The sequence below is a fragment of the Gadus macrocephalus genome, chromosome 10 (assembly GCF_031168955.1).
Source record: "Gadus macrocephalus chromosome 10, ASM3116895v1".
In the NCBI taxonomy this organism is placed as follows: domain Eukaryota; kingdom Metazoa; phylum Chordata; class Actinopteri; order Gadiformes; family Gadidae; genus Gadus; species Gadus macrocephalus.
Window position 1 is genome coordinate 12,388,974 of NC_082391.1, and position 25,777 is coordinate 12,414,750.

Sequence of the window (25,777 nt, forward strand, 5' to 3'; positions counted from 1 at the left end):
AGAGGAGGGCTGAGGAGGGCTGTCAATCAAATATCGCGCTTCAGAAACGGCCAATCATAGGAAAGCCCGCCCTGCCTTGGTTCCCTCCCCCATAGAGTGGCGAAGTCACGCCCCTTCCGGTAGGGCTCATGGGACCTATGAGATCGAAAAAAAATGAATGGGTGTCAATGGAGAGAAAATAATTATTTTCTGGTCCCAGTCTTTATATGCCCTGGATTACACATATGTTGTTTGTGGATTTAAATTAGGGCTGTGCAATTAATCGAATTTCGATCGCGATATCGATTTTGGGGTCAAACGATCTCCAAACTCGTATAATCGAGTTGAAACGATTAATTTGACATTTTCCGTTTTACAGTAGGCCTAGAGAGTTTATGAAAGTTTATGAAAGAGACGCGCATGCGAAAGCATTCAACGCGGCGAGAGGGAGTACAATCTAACAGGCGTGCTGCATCAGGAAGTATGCCGTTGGCAGGAGGCGGGACATGCCAGTTAACCGCCAATCAGCAGCATCGACTGTTGACAGACATGTTGGAGTAGACCTACCGTGTGGAATATTAAAGTTTCAGTAACGTTACAGTTTGATGAACGATAACAAGCTCCTATAGCAGACTTTAACTAAGAGTTCTTTAAGGCAGAACTGCCAAGTACATCTTGCATATGTATTTCTGTTTAACAACAATATGATTTTTATTAGCCATCCAGTGATGTTGCTAGGTACGCGTCCTGCGTCCCTGACGCATTAAAATCTGAAAGGACGCACTAAACTCACTATCCATGCGTCCCGGGGACGCATCTCATTTTCCCCATGAAAAACGATACATTGTGAACATTAAACAACTCGTGTTTAATCACAGTAACTGGCCAAAGAAACCTTCTTGTGAGCAGATCGGACAAGCGCTGTTTCAACCCTCTGCGCATCTACTCGGCGCAGACGTGATCCCCTGTACAAAGTATCGCGACATGCTAATTTAGCCGCTACCAAAACAACTAGCTCGTCACCGCTGATTTCATTTCAACAATTAAAAATACGAACTTCATAGTAAATAAACCCACGTTTCCACTGCTCGATGCTGTGCTCATTCGTGTCGAATGAGCAAATCAAACAGGATTTTTTTGCAATCCTTCTGATTGAATATATGTACATTTATGACAAAATCGTGAGGACTAGGCTTGTGACACACACACACACACAAATGTGGCGCTCGCGCGGTAATAGCTCATTGGCGCCACCTAGTGATCATTATGTGCAAATGCACAGCCTCTCATTAAAATGACTTAGGGGTCATTTGACCCCTCTTGCGGCGCTAGGAGTAAGTAAAAACGGCCCGGCGTTTCAAGTGTTAAACATGAACGGTTGAGTACTCCAGCTCTAACCATATCATACCACCATCAAGGAGTTTAACACTATTAATTTAATTTAAGAAATAGAATAATAATAAAAAAGAAACACATTTTTTAAACTGGGGAGTCGGAACCCATTGAATTTCTCAGGGACCCACCCAACTCGCCACCTGTGGGTCCCGGGGACTCACTACATTGAAAACCTATCAACATCACTGGCCATGTGTTTGTTATGGCTTTGTGACTTTTAACTTTGCTATGGAGAAATGCTGGGACCGTTGTTCTCTAGACATTAAATAGGGAATGTATTATTTCACGTATGTGTAGAACCTATTTAGAATGGCTGAGCCTGACCTTACATAAAAACGGCTGTGAAAGAGACTGGAGGCAAGCACTTCCCCTGCCTCCATGAGGGGGGAGTGTGAGAGCATGTTTCTATGTCATAATTGATTGTGTCAATAAATGCATGTTTTCAAACTCAAAAATAATCGTTTGAATAATCGTGATATCAATATTGACCAAAATAATCGTGATTATGATTTTTCCCATAATCGAGCAGCCCTAATTTAAATGATAATTTTTCATGCAAAGAAAACTAAAAATGTTCGTGAAGAAGTTTGATAATTTTAGGTTTTATGTGAGGCCGCTTTGTGAACTACAGCTCTTCGCTGCTCTCGACGCATATGATATACGTCACCACACCCGCCCTTGGAACTCGGCACAGAGATGGCGATCTCTCTGCCCCACTTCACCGCTTTTTCCAAGGGGAGGATAAAAGCATCGAAAGAGGTGAAAACCATTATAAGTCGGGGCACGTGCAGAGTTTCAGTTATGCCGATGGGAAGATTGTCGGTCTTCTCCACGCCAGTCGCAGGGAGCGTGACGTCACATACGAGCCGTGTAGTCTTTCTCGTTTTTATCTACAGCCTTTATCTGAACAATTGCACAATAAACGGTCGAACTCTTTGCATGAAAAATTATCCTTCGCCACTCTATAGAGTGGCGAAGTCACGCCCCTTCCGGTAGGGCTCATGGGACCTATGAGATCGAAAAATATGAATGGGTGTCAATGGAGAGAAAATAATTATTTTCTGGTCCCGGTCTTTATATGCCCTGGATTACACATATGTTGTTTGTGGATTTAAAGGATAATTTTTCATGCAAAGAGTTCGACCGTTTATTGTGCAATTGTTCAGATAAAGGCTGTAGAGAAAACACAACGAGAAAGACTACACGGCTCGTATGTGACGTCACGCTCCCTGCGACTGGCGTGGAGAAGACCGACAATCTTCCCATCGGCATAACTGAAACTCTGCACGTGCCCCGACTTATAATGGTTTTCACCTCTTTCGATGCTTTTATCCTCCCCTTGGAAAAAGCGGTGAAGTGGGGGCAGAGAGATCGCCATCTCTGTGCCGAGTTCCAAGGGCGGGTGTGTTGACGTATATCATATGCGTCGAGAGCAGCGAAGAGCTGTAGTTCACAAAGCGGCCTCACATAAAACCTAAAATTATCAAACTTCTTCACGAACATTTTTTGTTTTCTTTGCATGAAAAATTATCATTTAAATCCACAAACAACATATGTGTAATCCAGGGCATATAAAGACTGGGACCAGAAAATAATTATTTTCTCTCCATTGACACCCATTCATATTTTTCGATCTCATAGGTCCCATGAGCCCTACCGGAAGGGGCGTGACTTCGCCACTCTATAGTGCCAAAATTAAATTCGAGCGAGAGCGTAAAAACATCTTTCGCGAGAGGTTTTGCGCGCGCTGAGGTAATTTGCTCGCACGAGAAGCTGTTTTGCGCGCGCTGAGGTAATTTGCGCTCGCGAGAGGCTGTTTTGCGCGCTCGCAGTTAATATCTACGCATGTGGAATAATATAATACGCCCGAATGTATCTTTTATTACATTAGTGAATTATGGCACTAATGTGTCCCCATACAGTCCCATCAATAATGTACAAGCTTTAGCGGTGTTTCCACATCCATGCAACACCTCCCTGCCTTCAAGAATGATGGAGACATCGACTGGATCCTCTTCTGAAGCATCATGGACGACCATGATCTTGAGGACGTGTTCAGTAGCATCACTGCGGTTGTCCTCCTGCGAAGAACTTACAAGAAAAGAAGACAATGCTATTGAGGAACAAACCGAATTTCTTCAATTATTCATATCGACTTCATTGCCATAGGATAATTCCTATTTAGTTGACTGAGCTTTAAACAAAACATTTCTAAGCAGAAGGTTGGGATACCACAATATATTGGAATGATTTCATGCCTGGAGGGCAAAACTCACTCTGCTGGAGATACTGCTCATTGGTTGAAAACAACAAACAAGACGCACCTCCACACCAAAGGTTCGACTAGAAGACTAGATTCACCTGAGGGCTCTGTCACGTTAAAATTGTACCGGGGGCGAAAATTGTACCGGCCTACGTCATCGTTTGTTTACATCCTGACAACCTGCCCGGCAACAGACTACGCGATGCAGAAAACATGTTTCCAAACGACGAAATAACATAATACAGATTAGGGCTGTGCAATTAATCGAATTTCGATCGCGATATCGATTTTGGGGTCAAACGATCTCCAAACTCGTATAATCGAGTTGAAACGATTAATTTGACATTTTCCGTTTTACAGTAGGCCTAGAGAGTTTATGAAAGAGACGCGCATGCGAAAGCATTCAACGCGGCGAGAGGGAGTACAATCTAACAGGCGTGCTGCATCAGGAAGTATGCCGTTGGCAGGAGGCGGGACATGCCAGTTAACCGCCAATCAGCAGCATCGACTGTTGACAGACATGTTGGAGTAGACCTACCGTGTGGAATATTAAAGTTTCAGTAACGTTACAGTTTGATGAACGATAACAAGCTCCTATAGCAGACTTTAACTAAGAGTTCTTTAAGGCAGAACTGCCAAGTACATCTTGCATATGTATTTCTGTTTAACAACAATATGATTTTTATTAGCCATCCAGTGATGTTGCTAGGTACGCGTCCTGCGTCCCTGACGCATTAAAATCTGAAAGGACGCACTAAACTCACTATCCATGCGTCCCGGGGACGCATCTCATTTTCCCCATGAAAAACGATACATTGTGAACATTAAACAACTCGTGTTTAATCACAGTAACTGGCCAAAGAAACCTTCTTGTGAGCAGATCGGACAAGCGCTGTTTCAACCCTCTGCGCATCTACTCGGCGCAGACGTGATCCCCTGTACAAAGTATCGCGACATGCTAATTTAGCCGCTACCAAAACAACTAGCTCGTCACCGCTGATTTCATTTCAACAATTAAAAATACGAACTTCATAGTAAATAAACCCACGTTTCCACTGCTCGATGCTGTGCTCATTCGTGTCGAATGAGCAAATCAAACAGGATTTTTTTGCAATCCTTCTGATTGAATATATGTACATTTATGACAAAATCGTGAGGACTAGGCTTGTGACACACACACACACACACAAATGTGGCGCTCGCGCGGTAATAGCTCATTGGCGCCACCTAGTGATCATTATGTGCAAATGCACAGCCTCTCATTAAAATGACTTAGGGGTCATTTGACCCCTCTTGCGGCGCTAGGAGTAAGTAAAAACGGCCCGGCGTTTCTAGTGTTAAACATGAACGGTTGAGTACTCCAGCTCTAACCATATCATACCACCATCAAGGAGTTTAACACTATTAATTTAATTTAAGAAATAGAATAATAATAAAAAAGAAACACATTTTTTAAACTGGGGAGTCGGAACCCATTGAATTTCTCAGGGACCCACCCAACTCGCCACCTGTGGGTCCCGGGGACTCACTACATTGAAAACCTATCAACATCACTGGCCATGTGTTTGTTATGGCTTTGTGACTTTTATCTTTGCTATGGAGAAATGCTGGGACCGTTGTTCTCTAGACATTAAATAGGGAATGTATTATTTCACGTATGTGTAGAACCTATTTAGAATGGCTGAGCCTGACCTTACATAAAAACGGCTGTGAAAGAGACTGGAGGCAAGCACTTCCCCTGCCTCCATGAGGGGGGAGTGTGAGAGCATGTTTCTATGTCATAATTGATTGTGTCAATAAATGCATGTTTTCAAACTCAAAAATAATCGTTTGAATAATCGTGATATCAATATTGACCAAAATAATCGTGATTATGATTTTTCCCATAATCGAGCAGCCCTAATACAGATAGCGGATCGCTATCTGTATTATGATAGATAGCGATAACAATTGTTTTTACTTTATATTTGTATTGTATTTAATTGTTTAATCGAAACAATAAAAAGAATTGCCCGCGAAACGGCCGAACGCGTCAAATGACAAATGTTTTGCCCGCGAAACGGGCGATCGCGTCAAATGACGTAGGAAGGTTCTTGAAACATAATACAGATAACGGATCGCTAGATAACACTTGTTTTTACTTTATTTACTAGCTAAATTCGATTAAACAATTCAATACAATACAAATATAAAGTAAAAACAAGTGTTATCTAGCGATCCGTTATCTGTATTATGTTTCAAGAACCTTCCTACGTCATTTGACGCGATCGCCCGTTTCGCGGGCAAAACATTTGTCATTTGACGCGTTCGGCAGTTTCGCGGGCAATTTTTTTTATTGTTTCGATTAAACAATTAAATACAATACAAATATAAAGTAAAAACAATTGTTATCGCTATCTATCATAATACAGATAGCGATCCGCTATCGGTATTATGTTATTTCGTCGTTTGGAAACATGTTTTCTGCATCGCGTAGTCCGTTGCCGGGCAGGTTGTCAGGATGTAAACAAACGATGACGTAGGCCGGTACAATTTTCGCCCCCGGTACAATTTTAACGTGACAGCTCCGTTTATTTAGAATTTTGACCATCAGGGGCACATTAAGGGCCCTATTTGAACGGTCTGATATAACTCAGAACTCACATGTAAGAGAATTTCACGGTATAAGAGTGAAATAAATATCATGCCAAGATAATGTAACATTAAGAGCCACTGTTTAAGTCGAAATTTTGAGTAGGTTAATGTGGGCCTCAGTGAAAATACAGGCTAGCGCTAATTTAACTAGTTCAAGTGAAAGTCATCGTCAAACATGGCGCCAAAAAGGTATTAGTTTCGACTTGAAGTCAACCATAAACACTTCCCTATAAAAACAACTCGTTTTCGTTTTAAGAGAAGACATTTTAAGTGAAACTTGTGCTTACTCTTCAGTAATGCAACTCACCTCAACAAACGTTAAGCTAGTCTCGCCTGGTAGACCAAAATGGCGATGGCGAAAAACGAATATTACAGGCACTACCAACATTACTAACGTATATTGCGTCAAGCAGACTATAATCAAACTATCAAAATGTACACAAACTCTTCTACGATTACAAATATAAAACAGAAAGGCAATTACTCACTCGTCTCGAATCTCTCGACCCGATCCAGCAAAATTGCGATCCAGAGATCTTGCTTCAGAGCTTCAGAGCCTTCTTCCCGCTTCTTCTCTGGCGCTTCACTGGCTTTACGTTCATACGTTGTCAAATGGCGCATGCGCGAAATCCAATGCGCTGTTTCTTCAGAATAAAAGTTACTTAGAATGTTCAGGTGTTGGTGCAGTGACAATAAATAATTTAATAGTATGCGTAAATATCTAGTAAAAAATACTCTTCCAAGTCAAGAACATTCATTACATGAATATTTTGTGTAAAGTATACATTACAATGCCTAAAAGTCATTTTTTTGAGTGTACTGTTTTAGGGGTTCTTGCTGTTGAGTGGTGAACAATACTTTTAACATTCTTTCCATCCTCAGGAATGTTTGCCTGCTCTTCAAGAGACTCTTCAGGAAACATGGTTGAGGATGTTAAGATTTCAGCTGTTATGGTTTCGGATGTGGAAGTTGGTATTGTGATCCCATTTATCAGAATTTCATAATCGACCATTGATATTGCAGTCGCCAGTGTTTCTATATTATTCTCTTTTAATATCGTTGTTAGGGTCACCTCTACTTTGGTTAGCATTGCTGTCTGTTTTATCTTACTTTAAGCAGTAGTCGCTGTACCATTTGTTGCTAGTGTGTTTATTTGTTCATAACCTGACCCTTATGGACGCATTAAGGTAAGAACAACAGACCAGTTGTTCAGACAAGCAAAAGAAAATAGTTGGTATAAATGGGTGGAATTCACTGGAAAACAGATAGAGGCAGACAATTGCTATTTATGTAGTAGAAATCGTCAGAAAGCATTGTACGTAATAAATACTAAATTTAGTTGGGAATTATGTAGAGAAGAGTGGAGACAACAGTTCACTGAGCAAGAACATTCTACGACAGCAAAAATAGAAGATAAGTATGTTGTGTGTTCAATGCAATGTTTATTGTACTTAGGATCAAGCGTCTTCAACGTTTATTATGAAAAAAGTCGGGACGGAAGTCCTCTGAACAAAATTATGAGAAGATGTCTATGATAATGTCCAAAACCCCCCTCTTGTATCCTGCGCACCAATTCATGAAGACCACCTGAGCCATTGAAATCCATGCAAGCATGCAGACAATCTCAAATTTCTAAAAACTGTATTATGATGAAACATCCTTTTTTGAGTGTATTATTATGACGCATATTATTATGTCACACATTTTTTAAATGTATAATATTATGTCACATATTTTTGAAATGCCAATTTTCAATGCATGCTGAGTGATTATTGATTATTATGCTGTTTATGATAATTATGTGGGTATTCTAGATACACATTTGATATAGTTGCATGATGAATATGGAATATTGTGTTATTATGATTAGAAAGGTTTTATGATTACATATGAATGTGGAATATTGTGCTATTATGATTAGAAAGGTTTTATGATTACATATGAACAACTTGTAGGGATCAAAGTCTTAATAATACACTGCATTTGGTAAATCTTTTTGGCCTAAAATCAGGTTGAAATCCCTGAAAATATTGCAGGTTGAAATCCCGGTGGAAGCTCTGAGGTTTTTACCGATGACCAGATGTGGTGTCAATTTGGCAAGGGCTTAGCAGCATATAGGCTTAGCAATAATTCAAGTAATTTTGTTGGAACCTTATCGGCCCCAACAAGGGGGGATATGTGGGCCCTCGCCAGGCCTGGTCTGGAGCGAGCGAGCGAGCGACCGCCGCTGCTATTGTGGGAGAAATTAACCATTACTTTTATATTAAAGGGGTCCTATTATGCTTTTCCGTTTTTTCCTTCTCCTATGGCGTTTTACATATGTTGTGGGGTATATAAATGGTTGGCAAAGTTACAATACCATAAAATTCCCGCAAGGGGGTGTAAATGACTACGACTACCGCAAATCACTGTTACCGAGCTACCTAGAAACGGCTCGTTGGGATTTTCTCCGCGGCTTTCTTTTACTTCCGGTACATGGTGACGTAAGCATGTACTTTTGCTGGGAGTCAATGGGAGAGCGTCATCAATTACCTTTTGCTGCGTTCCTGGACATGCTGGGGTCGGGGAATGGATCATAAAACAAGAGTTTGAGTAGAGAAGTAGATGGACAGAAAGACATAATACTATTTATATATTATATATATATATATAATAATGGCTAGAAGGTGTTTTCTTGGTTGGGAAGGGACCTCTCTCTTGTATGGTTTGCCAAAGGCAGAGCCTTCACGTAGCCGTTGGCTAGATTTCATTTTTAACCCTATTCCACCGACTTTGCCCGGCCTTTTTCTGTGTCGCCTCCACGTCACGGATGGCTGCTTCAGCAACCTGCGTGAAGATGTCTCTCAACATGTAAGTAAACCTATACTGATAATAATAAAAGTGGCTGTGTTGTGTGTAATATAAGTTGGGGTAATTAACCCTACCATTTCTTACCATAAAATAATTAATTCTGTAGCTAGCTGCTAGTCTTGTTGCGAGGCTGGTTAATCTTCCACAAACCTTTTGCTGGATCTCAAACTACAATTCTAAACTGTCTGTAAAATGAGAGCTAGCCTTAGCCTTATGTGAGGTGTTACTATAAGGTGGGTTAAATGGTCACAGTTTCTGTTTCAGATGTTGTTAGCTTGTACTGTGTAAAATCATTTTTCGTCGTGATTTATGTGATAATTTTAGCAGGACTGCAGTGCCCATAATCGCCCTATTCAACACGTCGGATGCCAGACTGACACGCCTCAGATTATATCGACGGGAACCCAAACAAACTCGCCGGTGGGAATGCATTCTGTGGGAATACAAAGTGCATGGTTGAAGTCGACATCAGGTGACACACAGTTGTCCATGGGATCGCTAAAGGCACATGTAAGAAGCAAAGGTATGTAGCCACTAAGAGTTTTAAGTGACTTAGTATGCAATCCATACGAAACTTTGTGAGCATCTTTTTCCTGTGTATTCGGATGTGTTTTTTTTTTTTGGTTTACTTAGAATCTGCAGTCCAGTAATCTATTTGAAGATTCACCCTTGCTGATGTTGCTAGAATATGGGCTATACATACATTCATGTATCACATACTTACTTTCTACAAAAAAATCGATAAAAGCATCTGCTAAATAACTTCATAACCAAATAGGATATGGTTTATATTTGCAAATGACTTCTTGTATTTGTGATGGGTAACCAAGGTTTACTCTGCAGTGTTACTCTATTACCAAGGAATAAACAGCTAAATTATTATTTTCCAGTTTCTAATACGATTTGTTTCTGTTATTTGTAGCCATGCAGACACAGGTGTCTCCTACTAGTGCAGACTTCGGAACAACTTCTCATTTGCCACACTCACTGCTGACTTCAACACCAATAAAGGTGACCTAGCAAGAGACCACGGCTTGAGTTGGAGGAAGAGGAGGAGAGTGACTCCTCAAGTCATTCCACAGTCTGATACTGCATTTTGCTCCAAAGAATGTGTTTTTTCCCTTCATGGGAATGTTGTGCAGGTAATAATTTACACCATCTCGTAATTGTGAAAGCCATTGATTGGAATGATTGTCAGGCACACTCTGTGTTGTTTAATGGCGGTGCTTTTTTTTACCATAAGTTGTATCTAGCATCAATGCACCACAATGAAAATGCATCACAGGAGCAAGCTACGACTTCTGCAGGGCAGGCGAAGAGTGGGGAAGGTGTTGTGAAGGCCGTGAAAACAGATCCAACATTCAGTAAGTTTGTAAAATATAATCTTTAAACACACACACACATCAGTTTACAGATTGTTATGGCTACATTCATTAGTATGTTAATGCTATATCTTCCAGACTATGTACATGACCTCATGAGGCTGCTCATGGAGGTTTTTGAGGACCCAACATCATTTGAAGAGGAAATGAAGACTATCCCCATCCCTCCAGACCTTTCAGCGGAATATACACACACTCCCAAGGCTGAGCTGGTTGCCCGTCACGTCTCCCGCTTCAATCAAGAGGTGGTCTGAAGCCTACGAAGTCACCAGATGGGAACTGCTGCTATATCCACTGCACCACACATGACGGGATGACGACCCAACAACTATGTCCTAAATATCCCCAACACCAGCTTACAAAGCTACGATAGGTAAGATGCCTGAAACGCCTAAGGGACAAGGAGCAGAACTTTCTGTTAAACTGTTTTCAACAATAACCTCTTATAGGCTGGGCCTATACTCGGCCTTAGTGTGCACCCCCCACCTCCAAACGAAACCAACTCTTTTTGAATGGTCTGACCATGCTCAACATAAAAAAATAGTTGGCTTGTTAGGAGGTGAGGGTTATTGCAGCATTCTTCGAAGAAAATAGTCCAATCCCGGGTTGCTTTTAACTCACTTTATTTGTTATAAAGTAGGCATGTTTCGGTATGGTAAACTATGAAGCTTAAGGGAGGGAATTGTATCTAACGCGTGGAGAGGAAAATACCGTGATCTACTTCAAGCCCCCGGGCTTAGGCCCGGTGGCTCTCTGCCGTCTACCTATTGATCTCTCGGCTCCTAGCTTCGAATCACCCGCTAGGGGACGTCAAGTGGGCGTGTCCTATAATAATAATAATAATAATACATTTAATTTAGAGGCGCCTTTCAAGACACCCAAGGTCACCTTACAGAGCAGTCATCATTCAAAACTATGTAAAACAGACTAGGAATAAAAGGAAAACAGAGGTTAAACATGAAGAATAATAATAATTAATAACACTCAAAGACGCCTAAAGTGAAGGGGGGACCTCACTAACCACCACCAATATGTAGCACCCACTTGGGTGATGCACGGCAGCCAATCGGTGCCAGAACGCTCACTACACACCAGCTTGAGGTGGAGAGTTAGGGATGAGGTGGAGAGTGAGGGAAAAGAACATTTAAACACTATCGACCATATTTAAACACTATCGATCACATTTAAACAATATCAACCACATGTAAACACTATCGACCACATTTAAACACTATCGACCATATTTAAACACTATGGACCACATGTAAACCCTATCGACCACATGTAAACACTATCGCCCACATTTAAACACTATCACCCACATTTAAACACTATGGACCACACGTAAACCCTATCGACCACATTTAAACACTATCGCCCACATTTCAACACTATCGCCCACATTTAAACACTATGGACCACATTTAAACACTATGGACCACATGTAAACCCTATCGACCACATGTAAACCCTATCGACCATATATAAACACTATCGACCACATTTAAACATGCAAACCCTATCGACCACATTTAAACCCTATCGACCACATTTAAAAAAATTATCGACCACAATTAAACACTATCGACCACATTTAAACATGTAAACCCTATCGACCACATTTAAACACCCTATGTAGTGGGCATGGCCGGGGTGACGTAATGGCTTCGGCTTCTTCACCTAACTAAAGGTGATGCCTTCTGTGGAGGGAGCAGCCTTCAATAAGGTCTTGCTCCCCTTGTGGCTATGTATAGTATTGACGGCTTATATGTTTGGTCCTGCTTCCTAGTGGTTATGTGAGGGTAATGCAGCTTCTTAAAATACTTAACAGGGTGCACTGTAAGGCCCCGTAGCTCGCGGCCTAATAGTTTGTTTTTCTTTTAAGGGTAAATTGATTCAAATCACATAATAATATTAATAGTATAATATTGCTTTGGTTTTGTTTAGTGGGAGCTTACAGCCAAAATTACTTACTCTTCATCTGTTGTGTGCCTCAAAGGCACATAATCATACTTGTAGATATTGTAGATATTTTGTAGACTGTAAGGGCTGATTGCTCTGCCGCTAGCTTAGCCACTTTTTAAAGTTTAACACGGGTTTAAACTCGTCGGTGACGCAAGAAGTCACGTGACGTCTTAAACTCCATTGCTGTGTCATATGTACTTGTGGTTTAACCTGCAGCTGCGTTTTACCTTGATCTCAATTGCTGTGTATTCAGAGAAATTCACATCAGACACTAGAGGGCGTATTTTGTGTGTGTTAGTCTAATCTCGCAACTGACGTGGTTTTAGAGGAGACTAAACCAGTTTGCAGGATGAAACAAGGCTCCATCATAACCAACACACACACAGAATTAGTTTTATGAATAATAGGTATGATACATTTACACTTATTTCACCAGGTAGGCCTTCAGTACAATACAGGCTACAATATAGGAGTTGCTTAAAGTGCCAACTAAAACTCTACAAAGAACAGATTATTTGTATGTAAAAAAAATAAATGAACGCACAGGATGGAGGATCGTACCATTCAACGAAACATAAAAAGGTCAATGCTTAACTAAGGCCCCGTCCACACGAAGCCGAAACGGGCGAAACCGTTACGGTTTCGATCTATCCGGTTTCGAAGTATCTCCGTAAAGACGAAGCCAAGCGAAACCGGATAGATCTGTAGAAACGCTGTAGTAAACATTCCAGGCCCATAAGGGGCGCTGCTTCTGGTACACAAATCCAGAAGAAGAAGAGGCGAGCATGCGCATAAAGGCTGCCCCCCGAACCACTAACAACACAAACAAACAGCTCTTCTACGATGGCGAACTAGATTCTCAATAAATAATGGCTTAGCAACCCAACAAGGGACATGATATGCTGCAGAACGATTACAAGCTTGTAGTCCGCCATCATCTTTTTTGTTGTGATTTCTGAGACTCCGCGGGCTTAAGAGCCATTGGCTAGGAGGTCGAGGGGTGGGGCGATGATGTCATGGTTTGCGGTTTCAGTCGGTTTCAGGCGTCCACACGAAACCAAAACGAAACCGGATAGATTTGAAACCACCTCCGAGGGTGGTTTCAGAAGTTTGCGGTTTCGGTCAGCGGATTTGCCGGCTTCGTGTGGACGGAAGGCCGAACCGTACAAGACCTTTGCGGTTTCGCCATGAAATCGGCTTCGTGTGGACGGGGCCTAAAATGGTCCTAACTCTCCTTCTCCGAGAATTGAAAGGTGTGACATTATCCTAATTACTCACATAGGCCTATTAGTTCGTCTTCAATTAATTAAGTAATCACGTTTGTATACACACACCAAGAGAAAACAATGACAAGTAATTGATTGACGTAGGTGAGGGCAGATTCCAGACTAAGATTTCCACAAAAAGTAGCCTAGACTATTTCATAATATATGTCAACATTATTAGCGTTTTTATTATATTAAAGTTCATTTTACATTCCCATTAAGTTTTTGTTGGTAATTATAGCACAAAATGCATCCACCATGAAGTTAAGACTGCATCTGCTCTGGGGTATACTAGAAATCAGAGTACTTCCGGTTTCCAAGCAGTTTAAACCGAGTCAGCTAGGAATCAGCTGATCCTGTACGAGTCGTTACACAGCAATGACGTTCAACCTCGTGCGCAGCTGCGTGTTAAACTCCAAAACCTCAGGTTGTGTCATGCAGGTTATTGATTCTGGCACTTGGCTCATTCGTCTTAGTACCTAATAAATACAATAAGACAAAATAACTATTGTGTAAAGTGACCTTGACATCACAGAGTACAACATGACTGCATAGGACAATACAGATTCAGGAAGCAACATCTGTTTTCCAGTCATACTTTTATTGAAAAAAAAAAATGTATCCCTGATTAGTTCTACATCACAATGATTGCTATTGTAAACACATGGCTGAGACAACAGTGAGCAGGTGAGATTTCTCGTAACTGGTATTGCTGAAGCAACATCTATTCGAGTAGGATTGTTATTTACAAAAAATGTTATCACTAATGAATTCACATAACAAACATGGTACAGTTGGCTGGAACTACAGCAAACAGGTGAGAATGATGAGATTACTCGTTTTCCATTACAAGTGGACTGGTATTAGTGTTGCTATAGGGTAGAGATGATCTAAATATGCAATATAGTTTACTAGAAGTTAATTATAAGGTTTTGTGATGATAGTGGTAGGCTACTCATCTTCTGAGGATATATATATATGTATATATATATATATACATCCTCCGAAGATGATAGATAGATGACATGACATCGTTCTCAACAAACTAGCTTAGCCTAAAGCTCATCAGTTTTACCTTTGGGATTACTCTACAGCAGACGTTCTTCACTTCGTTGGGCATAGTGGCACAAGTCCCACAGTTGCACCTAGGTAGTAGAGATGTTATAAGTTATGATGGTGTATTTTGATGGACAAAAGTAGTCAACAATATGCCATGTCGGGACATAAAAAGCTTGTTACGGAGTACGGACCCTTGAAGAGTACGAGTAGTCGAACTAGCCGCAAGCTAAGTCTGAAAAGCTACGCTAAATACATGATAAATCGCGTGTGTGTATAATAGCATAAACAAAAACGTACCACTGTGAAATGTCCTGGTCCATTCTTCGACTAAAATCAGCAGCTCCATTATCGCTTTCGGGGTCCGACTCAGACTCGAATTGGTAAGGTAGCACTGAAGCCATAGACAGAGTGACAGAGTGCTGCCTGAAGAGACGTCAGCACCCTGTCAGCACCAAGATTCTAAATGCCTCAAAATTCTAAGCATAGGGGTTGTAATGTAAAAAAAATAATGTGCTAGACAACCCTTTATTGTTGTAAATCAATTCTATGATGTCAAACAAATTAAATAATGAACAGTAAGAAAGGGCATAATAGGGCCCCTTTAACTATGAGTATTATCAGGCCTATATACATCAGGCATAAACATTAATGGTGGAAAGTAGAGAAACCACCTCTGGACCTCTGGAGCAAGGGCTTAATAACTTAAGGCGCCAAGGACTTTGGGGCCCAGGCTACTGACATCCTTCCATTATTTAGATTAACTACAGGAAATGAGCACATACGTAAGGGAATGTAAGGCTAACTTTCCGTGCCATGTAAGGCCATTTTGAACATATACCAGGACGGTCATATTACATGCAAAACAGCTCAGTTGGGATGGATAAGAGAGAGCGGGATCGGAGCCCCCGTCAGTGTCTTTGCAAACCATACTCGGCTCTGTTGTTCCTGATATGTGGGTAACAATAAAGTCTCTGTCAATACTTTTTCCGGACTCTCCAATTCCTCTTGCGTATAGCTAGTTGAAGTGAATTAGATAAGTCGTTAATAGAAATTGCTACGACACTATCGGTGTGGCGAGCCCGGCCACCTGGCCCCCCCTCTCCCAGTCTAGGCCAACGTTGTTCGGAGGGAGCATCAGGGGAGTGGTCCAGTGAGGGGCCCCCAGGGGCCCGCCCCTCGGCGCCGCCCCCTGAACACTTGGAGAACATGAGAATATTGATAACACATTGACAATGTGTCACTTTAAGCAGTGGCGCAAAAAGTGGGTATGCACTATATGCGGCGCATCGGGGCGCCGCACCAGAGGGGGCGCCAAAGCAATGGAAGTAAAAGCGTTTGTGTACATGATATGATGATCAATAACAGAGGAACGTCACTGATAAGGCGCCCCCCCGCTCCTTCGCCTACCTCCCCCCCTCCTCCCCACACGGCGCTCCAGTGGGCGCCCCCTCGACCACGCCCTGGAGGCGAGCGCCAGAGTGTCTTCATTTGAACCGTATTGTCATCTCATGACACGTATCTCAATATGGAGAGGCAGAGAAGAAAGCCCTCGGGGTCACAACAGAGAAAAAGAAAGATTAGGACGGAGAAAGGGTGCGCAGGGATGAAAGAAAGCTTTTCAAAGTGGTTGAAAGACAGTCTTTTTAATGTCAGTGTATCAAGAGGAGGCTTGTAAATATTCAGGTTAGCTAAATCTAATACTAGTAAAACAACAGGTTACTGTTGTCTTGCAACTGTGTACTGATCAGAATGGAGCCTACAATATAACGGATCATAACAAGAAAAATAAAGGAACTTGTTTGTGTTTGTTTTTTTTTACTTCAATCTCTATGCAAGTCTTTGTTTTATGTCAATAAACCCAGTAAAAACAGAGTTATAAAGTTGATACTTTATAACTCTGTTATTAATCCAAAAGTTAATAAATTAATAATCCGAAAAAAAAAGAAAAGATTATTATCGTATCTGAATCGAGACTGAATCGTTCTACACAGTATTGCGATGCATCGAAGAATCGATTATTTTTCCCACCCCTATTGGTTACTGTACTCCAACAGTTCTAACAGAGTCTATTTTTTTGCATGTAAGCTTTTTGGTGAGGCTAGAGTTGCTGACACGCGCCTTGTGGTGGGGTATAATAACTGGCAGTGTCTTTCAAAGATACTGAAGCACCATGAAACAAGTGGTTGCCACATAAATGCTTATCTGCTGTGGAATGAATTGGCATCCCGCTTATGCCTAGGTAAAACGATTGATTGCGAATTGCAGAGAGCCTGTTGACTCTAGTGATCGACTGCATACTCTTCCTTGCAGAAAGAAACCTGACACTGAGGGGGACAAAATGCACAGTAAGGAAATCCTAGAAATGGAAATTTTCTGGGTATCCTTGATCTCTTATAGCACGGTATGATGTTACACTGGCAGAGCATCTTAGAAAGGCTGCCTCTTAAAAAAAAACGGATATCTGTCCTTGTGCACTCAAAATACATTTTTTGATTCAATATCAGTGTGTTTTAGGTCAAAGTTGTGCCCAGATCAAAGATGGGGGGGGGGGCGCCTCCTATGTGTTTGCATACCCCCCAGAAAGTAGGCAGTTGCGCCCCTGACTTTAAGGTACGTTGACTTCATCGTGTTTGTATACTCTGGCTACCTCCCTGAATCATGGCCACGCCCCCTGCCCCCCGCTGAAACCTGGCCACGCCCTCTGACCCTCCCCCGCTGAGACATGGCCACGCCCACAGTGCTCCTCCCCCTTCGGTCCTTGTTGTGTTTGAGAAGTGAAAAGCAAAAAAGAGACATGATTTTCGTAAAACAACACTGCCATGAAATTGCAATTACACTTTGTACACCGAACAATGTCTGTGTACAATGGAAATGTACCCCCCTTAAATAGGGGTACACGGACCCCCATTTAAGGTCGGTCGATTCTAGAACGATCTCAGTTGATGCAGTTTGTTTGCTCTCCTAGCTGCAGTACGCTGTGTTTGTGTGCCTTCCTGTTTCATACCTGGCAACCCGACCGTCTGAGAACAGGGAACAATAACGCCGGAACCGTTCGACCTAGAACCACCATTTACAGGAGCCGGTCCCAGAATTGACAGGAGCCAGGCCCAACATTTACAGGAGTTGGTCCCAGAATTGACAGGAGCAGGTCCCAGCATTTGCAGTAGCAGGTCCCAACATTTACAGGAGCAGGTCCCAGAACAGGAGCAGGTCCCAACATTTACAGGAGCCAGTCCCAGTTTTTATAGGAGCCGGACCTAACATTTACAGGAGCCGTCCCCAACATTTACAGGAGCATGTTCTCGCTCTGATTAAAATTCAAAGGTTTTTATTTGTCACATACTCAAACAGGATGTGCGGGGAAATTTTGTGTGACATAATCACTTACCATAACCCTAACCCATACAAATAAAATACAATATACATTTTAACAGAAATCAAGATTATTATAAATGTATATAAAATGAAAACTGAATAAACAGGGAGATGTACAAATGGTATTGTGCAATATGGCCAGGGTTAAAGAGTCAAAGTGCAGGGGGTGGGGTTGGGGGATTGTGCAGTGTGACAGTGCATGCGTCTGACTGACCTGAGGGTCACAAAAGGTCTGTTGCCGGGGTGATGGGATCCTTGATGGTTTTTAGGATATTCACCATTGTAGTAATACTAACAATTATAACAGTTCCTGATATAAATAATGCTAGCAATATTGCTACCATTATAAATAGTATCATTGTTATCAATGTGACTAGTATGATCATTAATATGATTAACATTATCTACTATTAATATAACTACAACTATTTATGTTATCTTTATTAATCATTATTAATATTATAATTATTATTATTATGAATATTACTGTATTACGTTTATTAGGGAGACCTGGTTGTTCCGTCACAACAACAATCTGAGAGGTCACCCCCCGGGGGGTCGGTGAGGGGATCCGCTACACCTTCCTGGTGACCTCAGGCCTGAGAAACATCCCGTAGACATTTACTACAAAGTCTATTTATCTATTTATTCTGAAAGAAGAAGTGCTATTTCATCTGAACAAACCAAACCTCTGCATGATGGATGTTGTTAACTCAGATTAATTATTAGCCGACGGTAAATATTGACTCTTTCCAGTGTCGTCAATTACTTGAGTGTGTGTTCTAAAGTCTCATTGTTCCACTGCGAGGCCACGAACTCTGGCCCACAGCCTCCTGCTGAGAGCTGACCCCAGAGCTGTGGTACACCGTGTCCCCCAATCAGGGCTCTGGCAGAGGGCTGCTCAACAGATCCAAGCTCAGCCCAAACCTAACCCGAACCCAGGGCAGAGGGTCCTTGCAGCGCAGCACGATTCACAACCAGCCACAGCAACTCAAAGAGCTCCATACCTGGGATTATCAGGACTATTAATATACATACCTGGGATTATCAGGACTATTAATATACATACCTGGGATATCAGGAAAATTTATATGCACATACCTGGGACTATCAGGAATATGAATAATGTACCGGTATTTACCTGGGATTATCAGGAATATTAATATACATACCTTGGATTATCAGGAATATTAATATTGTCGTTTATTGGGTTTATTGAACGTTATGAGGTTTATTATGATATAATGTATTATTCTTTATTAGTTTATTATTAGGTGTATTATTAGGTATATTGATATTATGATGAGGTTTGTGATCTCTACAATAACGTGTGGAAGGTTTGTGATCCCTACAATAACATGAGGAAGGTTTGTGATGTCTACATTAACATGAGGAAAGTTTGTGATCTCTACAATAACATGAGGAAGGTTAGTGCTATCTACAATAACATGTCGAGGTTTGTGATCTCTACAATAACATGAGGAAGGTTTGTGATATCTACAATAACATGAGGAAGGTTTGTGATGTCTACAATAACGTGATGAGGTTTGTGATCTCTACAATAACATGAGGAAAGTTTGTGATCTACAATAATATGGTGTTGCACCGTGATGTTGTGGCCTTGATGATCTGATGGGACAAGATAAACAATGTTTTCACACAGGAAGGGGCGGGTCCGACCAGGGGAGGATGTATGTGCCGGCCTGTGATTGGCTGACGGGAGCCTTTAAAGGCTGCGATCGGCCGGCTACAGGTTAGTTTGACCCAGAAGACTCTAGAAGGAAACCTTCCAGATAACCATGAGTGGATGTCCGTTCTTTGAGAAGAGGCATCTGTATGTCTGCTATCTCACGCTGTCTTCACCTGTTAACTATTAAATGTTTAGTGTTGAGTACTAACTACCTTTTAACTATTATCTCCTTCCTCCTCCTCCTCCTCTCTCTGTCTCCCCCTGTCTCCTCCTCCTCATGGCAGGTTGTTTAAGAAAACGTCCTTGCAGGAGGAGCAGGACGCGGAGAAGGATGTGTCTCAGGAGGGAGTCAACAAGGCCAGTAAAGGAGGAATCATCTACGGAGAATACCTACAGGTACAAACTTCTCCTCCTGTCCTCTTCAACACAACTCTCCTCCTCTCTCTCATAACATGTCTTCTCCTCTCTCTCCTCACGTGTCTCCTCTCTTCTCCTCCTCTCTCTCCTAACATGTCTCCTCTCTCCTCCTTCTCTCTCTCCTAAAATGTCTCCTCCTCTCTCCTCCTCCCCCTAACAGCTAGACAAGGTGGTGGGAGCCCAGGTTCTTCAGAGTGAACTGAAGGGAAATAAAATCCATGATGAGCATCTCTTCATTGTTACACACCAAGGTAGCACACACACACACAGTTACAGTTACAAGTTGTTACTAATTAACCAAAAATAAGTAATTGAGGTTTTAACTAATGATGAATAAATAACGAGTACTAAGTAATAAGTTATTCCCAACACAGGTAAATAATTAGAAATATTTCTATAAGCAATAAATAATAACTAACAAGTAATACATTTTAAATAATGCGTATAAAGGTAAAAATAATCATTAATAACTCATGATTAATAACTCATGATTGTTAACTAATGATTAATAACTAATGATTGATAGCTCTTGATTAATGATGCGTGTGTTGCAGCGTACGAGTTGTGGTTCAAGCAGATCCTGTGGGAGCTGGACTCTGTGAGGGAGATCTTCATCAGCGGACACGTAAGCACAAACACGACTAGAACGTCCTAGAAGGACTGGAGGTGATCCTCTACATCAACGTATGGCCTCAGAGTAATCCCTGTGTGTGTGTGTGTGTGTGTGTGTGTGTGTGTGTGTGTGTGTGTGTGTGTGTGTGTGTGTGTGTGTGTGTGTGTGTGTGTGTGTGTGCGTGTGCGTGTGTGTGTGTGTGTGTGCGTGTTTGTGCGTATGTGTGTGCCCGTGTGTGTGCGTATGTGTGTGCCCGTGTGTATATGTGCGTGTGTGTGTGTGTGTGTGTGTGTGTGTGTGTGTGTGTGTGTGTGTGTGTGTGTGTGTGTGTGTGTGTGTGTGTTTGTGTGTGTAGGTGCGTGATGAGCGCAACATGCTGAAGGTCAACACCAGGGTCCACAGGATGGTGATGATCTTCAAGCTGCTGGTGGACCAGTTCTCCGTCTTGGAGACCATGACAGCCCTGGACTTCTACGACTTCAGGTGGACTCCAGCATCCAGACATCTACAGATTCTACATCACATAGCTCTACTGTAGTGTAAAGTCTCTAAACTGTACTGACAACGCAATTCAGAATAAACTTAAAGGGTTTATTCAGAGGACCCCAATAGGGAGTCCTCTGTGTGGGCCCCCTGTTTGAGGGACTCAAACAGAACCCCTCAAACAGGGGGCCCATTGCAGTGAGACCCGGACAGGAGCCCCGCTGAAGTAGGAAGTGTCAATGAACGAATGAATGAATGATGTATGGAGGGTGAATGAATGATCGTGTGAATCATTCATGTGTGCAGGGACTACCTGGCTCCGGCATCAGGATTCCAGAGTCTGCAGTTCCGTCTGCTGGAGAACAAGATCGGGGTTCCTGACAACCTCCGGGTCCCCTACAACCGGCGCCACTACAGGGACAACTTCAAGGGCCATGAGAATGAGCAGCTGGTGGCCAGCGAACGCCAGCCCACGCTGCTCAAGCTGGTGGAGGTACGGCCGCTCAGAGGGTCAGCCAGTAGGGGCTCATTGACCTCCTGTGGGACCCGGTGCGCTCCTCGGGCCGGTTCGAATGATCAGATGGTTATCATGGGATGTAAAGGTCTGGTTGTGCTTCTGGTTCAGGAGTGGCTGGAGAGAACCCCAGGACTGGATGCGGACGGCTTCAACTTCTGGGGTCAACTGGAGGAGAACATCTTCAGAGGCCTGGCCCAGGAGAAGGAGAAGATAGAGGTGGGGCTGGTTCTCTGTTCTCTGCCTTTACCTCAGGTCCTCTGTTCCCCTTCAGGAGGTTCTTGTTGAGGATTGAGAGGAGATCTGAGGTAGACATAAACTTCTTGTTGGTTCACTCCCTGCAGGGGATGGCTGATTCTGAAGACAAAGAGGAGATGATGGCCGAGTTTGTCAAGCAGAAGGAGGTCTTCACCTCCTTGTTCGAGGAGAAACGCCACGACCACCTCCTCAGTAAAGGTGAGCAGTTGTCTCTAGTAATGGAGGTGTGTTAGTGACAGGTGTGTTGGTTACAGGTGTGTGGGTTACAGGTGTGTTTGAAACAGGTGCGTTAGTAGCAGGTGTGTTGGTAACAGGTGTGTTGTAACGGGTGTGTTGCAACGGGTGTGTTGTAACGGGTGTGTTGTTACGGGTGTGTTGGTAACAGGTGTGTTGGTTACAGGTGTGTTGGTAACGGGTGTGTTGTTTATAGGTGTGTTGGTAACAGGTGTGATGGTAACAGGGGTGTTGGTAACAGGTCTGTTTTTTGTAGGTGTGTTGGTAACAGGTGTGTTGATAACAGGTTACAGGTGTTTTAGTAACACGTGTGTTGTTCTGCAGGTGAACGCAGGTTGTCCTACAAGGCCCTGAAGGGAGCTCTGATGATCTACTTCTACAGGTGAGAGGACGGCTCTTTCTCCACACATTAAACTGTTGACCTTAACATAGAAGGGAACTGAGAGAGAGCCTGAGGTCATTGACCGCAGAAAGATAACAGCTTCAGTGTCACCGTTCGCCCTTGGGCCCGCTCTGATCTAAACCTGAGATAAGGGGCTAATAGCAGAGGGCTATCAGGAGGTCATAAATGACATGGAATCCCCTTGGAGCAGGGACCTTTGTTGACTCAGATTTTTTCCTATTCATCCATTGGCCTGGTATGGGTCAGGAGTGTCCTTAACAAAGGTTTGAATCCAAACGGTTGAATTTTGACAACATGTTTAAGATGCTAACCCGACGCCTTGTGGTTCACAGGGAGGAGCCGCGGTTCCAGGTCCCCTTCCAGCTCCTGACCTCCCTAATGGACATCGACACCCTGATGACTAAGTGGAGATGTGAGTTCACCCCCTCAGAAGAAGAACCCCTTAACACCCTAGTCTTCCTTCTATAATCCCATAAAATATCCCTGCTATAAACCCTTAAAATATTCCTGCTATAACCTCTGAAAGTCTTCCTGCCAGGCTGCCAGGGACACGTCTGGCTCAATAGACTCAGTTTTTGTGTGTAGATAAACGTGTGTTTTTTTGTGTGTCTTTGTGTAGATAACCACGTGTGTATGGTCCATCGGATGATCGGCAGCAAAGCAGGAACCGGAGGATCGTCTGGGTACCACTACCTGAGATCGACTGTCAGGTAACTTGACTCTAACTAACCAACCACTACCTGAGATCTACTGTCAGGTAACTAGCCACTAACCACTAACTGAGATCTACTGTCAGGTAACTAGTACAAACTTATCACTAACTAACCACTACCTGAGATCTACTGTCAGGTAACTAACCTTGCGTTAACGTGTATTGGAGTGTGTTAACGTGTATTGGACGGTGTTTATGTGTGTTAACATGTATTTGACGGTCTGTTAACGTGTATTACCGTGTATTTGAGTGTGTTCATGTTCATTGACATGTTCCCTGTCCTCTCTGATGCAGTGACCGCTACAAAGTGTTTGTCGACCTCTTCAACCTGGCCACCTTCCTGATCCCGCGACACTGGGTTCCTAAGCTCAACCCCAACGTCCACACCTTCCTGTACACGGCCGAATACTACGACAGCTCGTACTGCAGCAGCGAGGACTCTGATCAGTTGTCGGAGGACAGCTGATCCTCCTCAGAGACGCGTCAGACTGCACCGTACCGGACGTGTCCACAAGGGGCTGGCCAGGCCCGCATTAACCTGCCATTGGGCCCTGGGGCTGAGAGGTTTCGTAGGCCCCCTGAGAGGGGATCTTACAATGAGGATATGTAAATTATTTTTTTCCGACATTTTGCCGTTTGTCCGTTTCAACACATTGAAAATGTGTTGAAAAGGAAGATTTGTTTTTTGGAAATAATGGTTGGACAGTCAATCAAATGTGCTTCTGAAAAGGTATCTCAACCTGCAGAAAATACAGAGTTCGGATTTCACCAGAAACTAAAAGCATGAAACAGTCCCCACTCGACCCCGCAGAGAAGGACCGCATGTGGAGCTCTGTGACTGACCAATCACACGGCCTCTGAGCAGAGACCCCTCCCACTGTCAATCACCATTTCATCACAGAGACAGAGAGAGAGAGAGCGAGCAAGAGCGAGAGACAGGGAGAGCAGAGAGAGAGAGAAGAGAGAGAGGAGGGAAAGAGAGAGGGAAAGGAGAGAGTGGAGAGTCAACCTGCTGTATATTTTACAACATGAAGTAAATATTCTTGTGGAACACCAAAAGATGAACTTAATGTTTATCTGATGATATAAAGTACACTTTGTTTACTGTTTGAATGTTATCATGTATTTATGAAAATATGTATGGAACTGCTGTGTGAGACTAACTGATGTGATTCTTAACTGATTTGTTAAGAAACTATGTGTTTTGTACAGTGTGTGATGAACACAAACGTGTATTATGTTTAAACATTCGTATCGAGATGCCTTATTTAACTGTTTTAATAACTTAATAAAGAACATCTTCAGAGACGAGCACAGTCTCCTTCACACACACACATACACACACAAGGGTCGACAAAAGACTATACCACACGTTGTCCTGTCAGCTAGAACCATCACTTTGACCCTGTCTTCCAAACTAGCTAGCAGACCGAGTACATCCCAGTACAGAGGACGGAAAGACTGTTCAGGGTCTGTCTGTGTTCAGGGTCTGTCTGGTCTTATAGTTCAGGGTCTGTGTGTAGGACGTCTGGGTTTAGGTTCTGGGTTCAGGGTCTGCGTTCAGGGTCTTATCGACCAGGTAAACAAGCGTCCTGCTGACCTCTGAGCTCCAGGAAACGCACCAAGTATCAGGTGGTTAATATTTGGCTCAGACCTTGTTCACTTATTACATTCATGATCCAAAATCGTCTATCCTCAGATCTAGTGAACCAGGCTTTTATTTATTTTGGCTCCAATTTATTTTGACCAATCCTGGAGGCAGAGTTATTTGCAGACAAACTAGACCAGCGGTAGGACATTTTAAAATGTAGTGTATATATGTATACATATACACACAAAAACGTCCATTCCTGTGTGATGAATTAATTCTGGTGCATGACAGCTCCCTCTGCTGGACAGTTTGGACAACAGTCTCGCACCAAAATGTACCACAGCTACGTTTGTCCACAGCAGAAAACGTAGTTTTACAACAAGGGCTCATAAATTGTGAAATGCCTGCGGCCACCTCACTTGATCTTCAAGTTTCTGTCTGCTTGGAAATAGTTTGCTCGAGAATATTTCTGCCACGTTAGTTTTTGCAGACAGAAACTTGACCAGTGTCCATGTAACAATTGTGAAATGGACGTAGAGTAATAAATATTAGGCCAAAAAAAAAAAAAAAAGTCTCAAGAGATGCCTGGGGCCGTATTCACAAAGGATCTTAGGGCTAAAAGTATTATGTACTAACTGGCGAATTTAGGAGTAACTCCTAAAAAGAATGGGCGTGTCACTCTTAAATTTAGGACT

At 42.6% G+C, this 25,777-nt stretch overlaps 2 protein-coding genes and 1 long non-coding RNA gene across 3 annotated transcripts in view; 1 reads left to right on the forward strand and 2 right to left on the reverse strand.

Annotated features, from left to right (window-relative positions):
- ppid (peptidylprolyl isomerase D) overlaps positions 1–25,777 on the reverse strand; it is a 314,679-nt gene that overhangs the window by 69,447 nt on the left and 219,455 nt on the right. The gene's annotated exons all lie outside the window — the stretch shown is intronic.
- Positions 19,890–24,799, forward strand: tdo2a (tryptophan 2,3-dioxygenase a). Its single transcript, XM_060062372.1, has 12 exons — positions 19,890–20,001; positions 20,142–20,253; positions 20,435–20,525; positions 20,829–20,899; positions 21,243–21,370; positions 21,677–21,863; positions 21,996–22,103; positions 22,229–22,340; positions 22,701–22,758; positions 23,112–23,191; positions 23,399–23,489; positions 23,786–24,799. Exons 1-12 carry the CDS (start codon positions 19,967–19,969, stop codon positions 23,955–23,957), a joined length of 1,245 nt encoding a protein of 414 aa, XP_059918355.1. The 5' UTR covers positions 19,890–19,966; the 3' UTR covers positions 23,958–24,799.
- Positions 21,143–21,629, reverse strand: LOC132465677 (uncharacterized). The gene is made up of 2 exons (XR_009527670.1): positions 21,534–21,629; positions 21,143–21,445 (listed from the first exon to the last, which is right to left on the reverse strand). It is a non-coding gene; the product is annotated as an uncharacterized LOC132465677 (long non-coding RNA).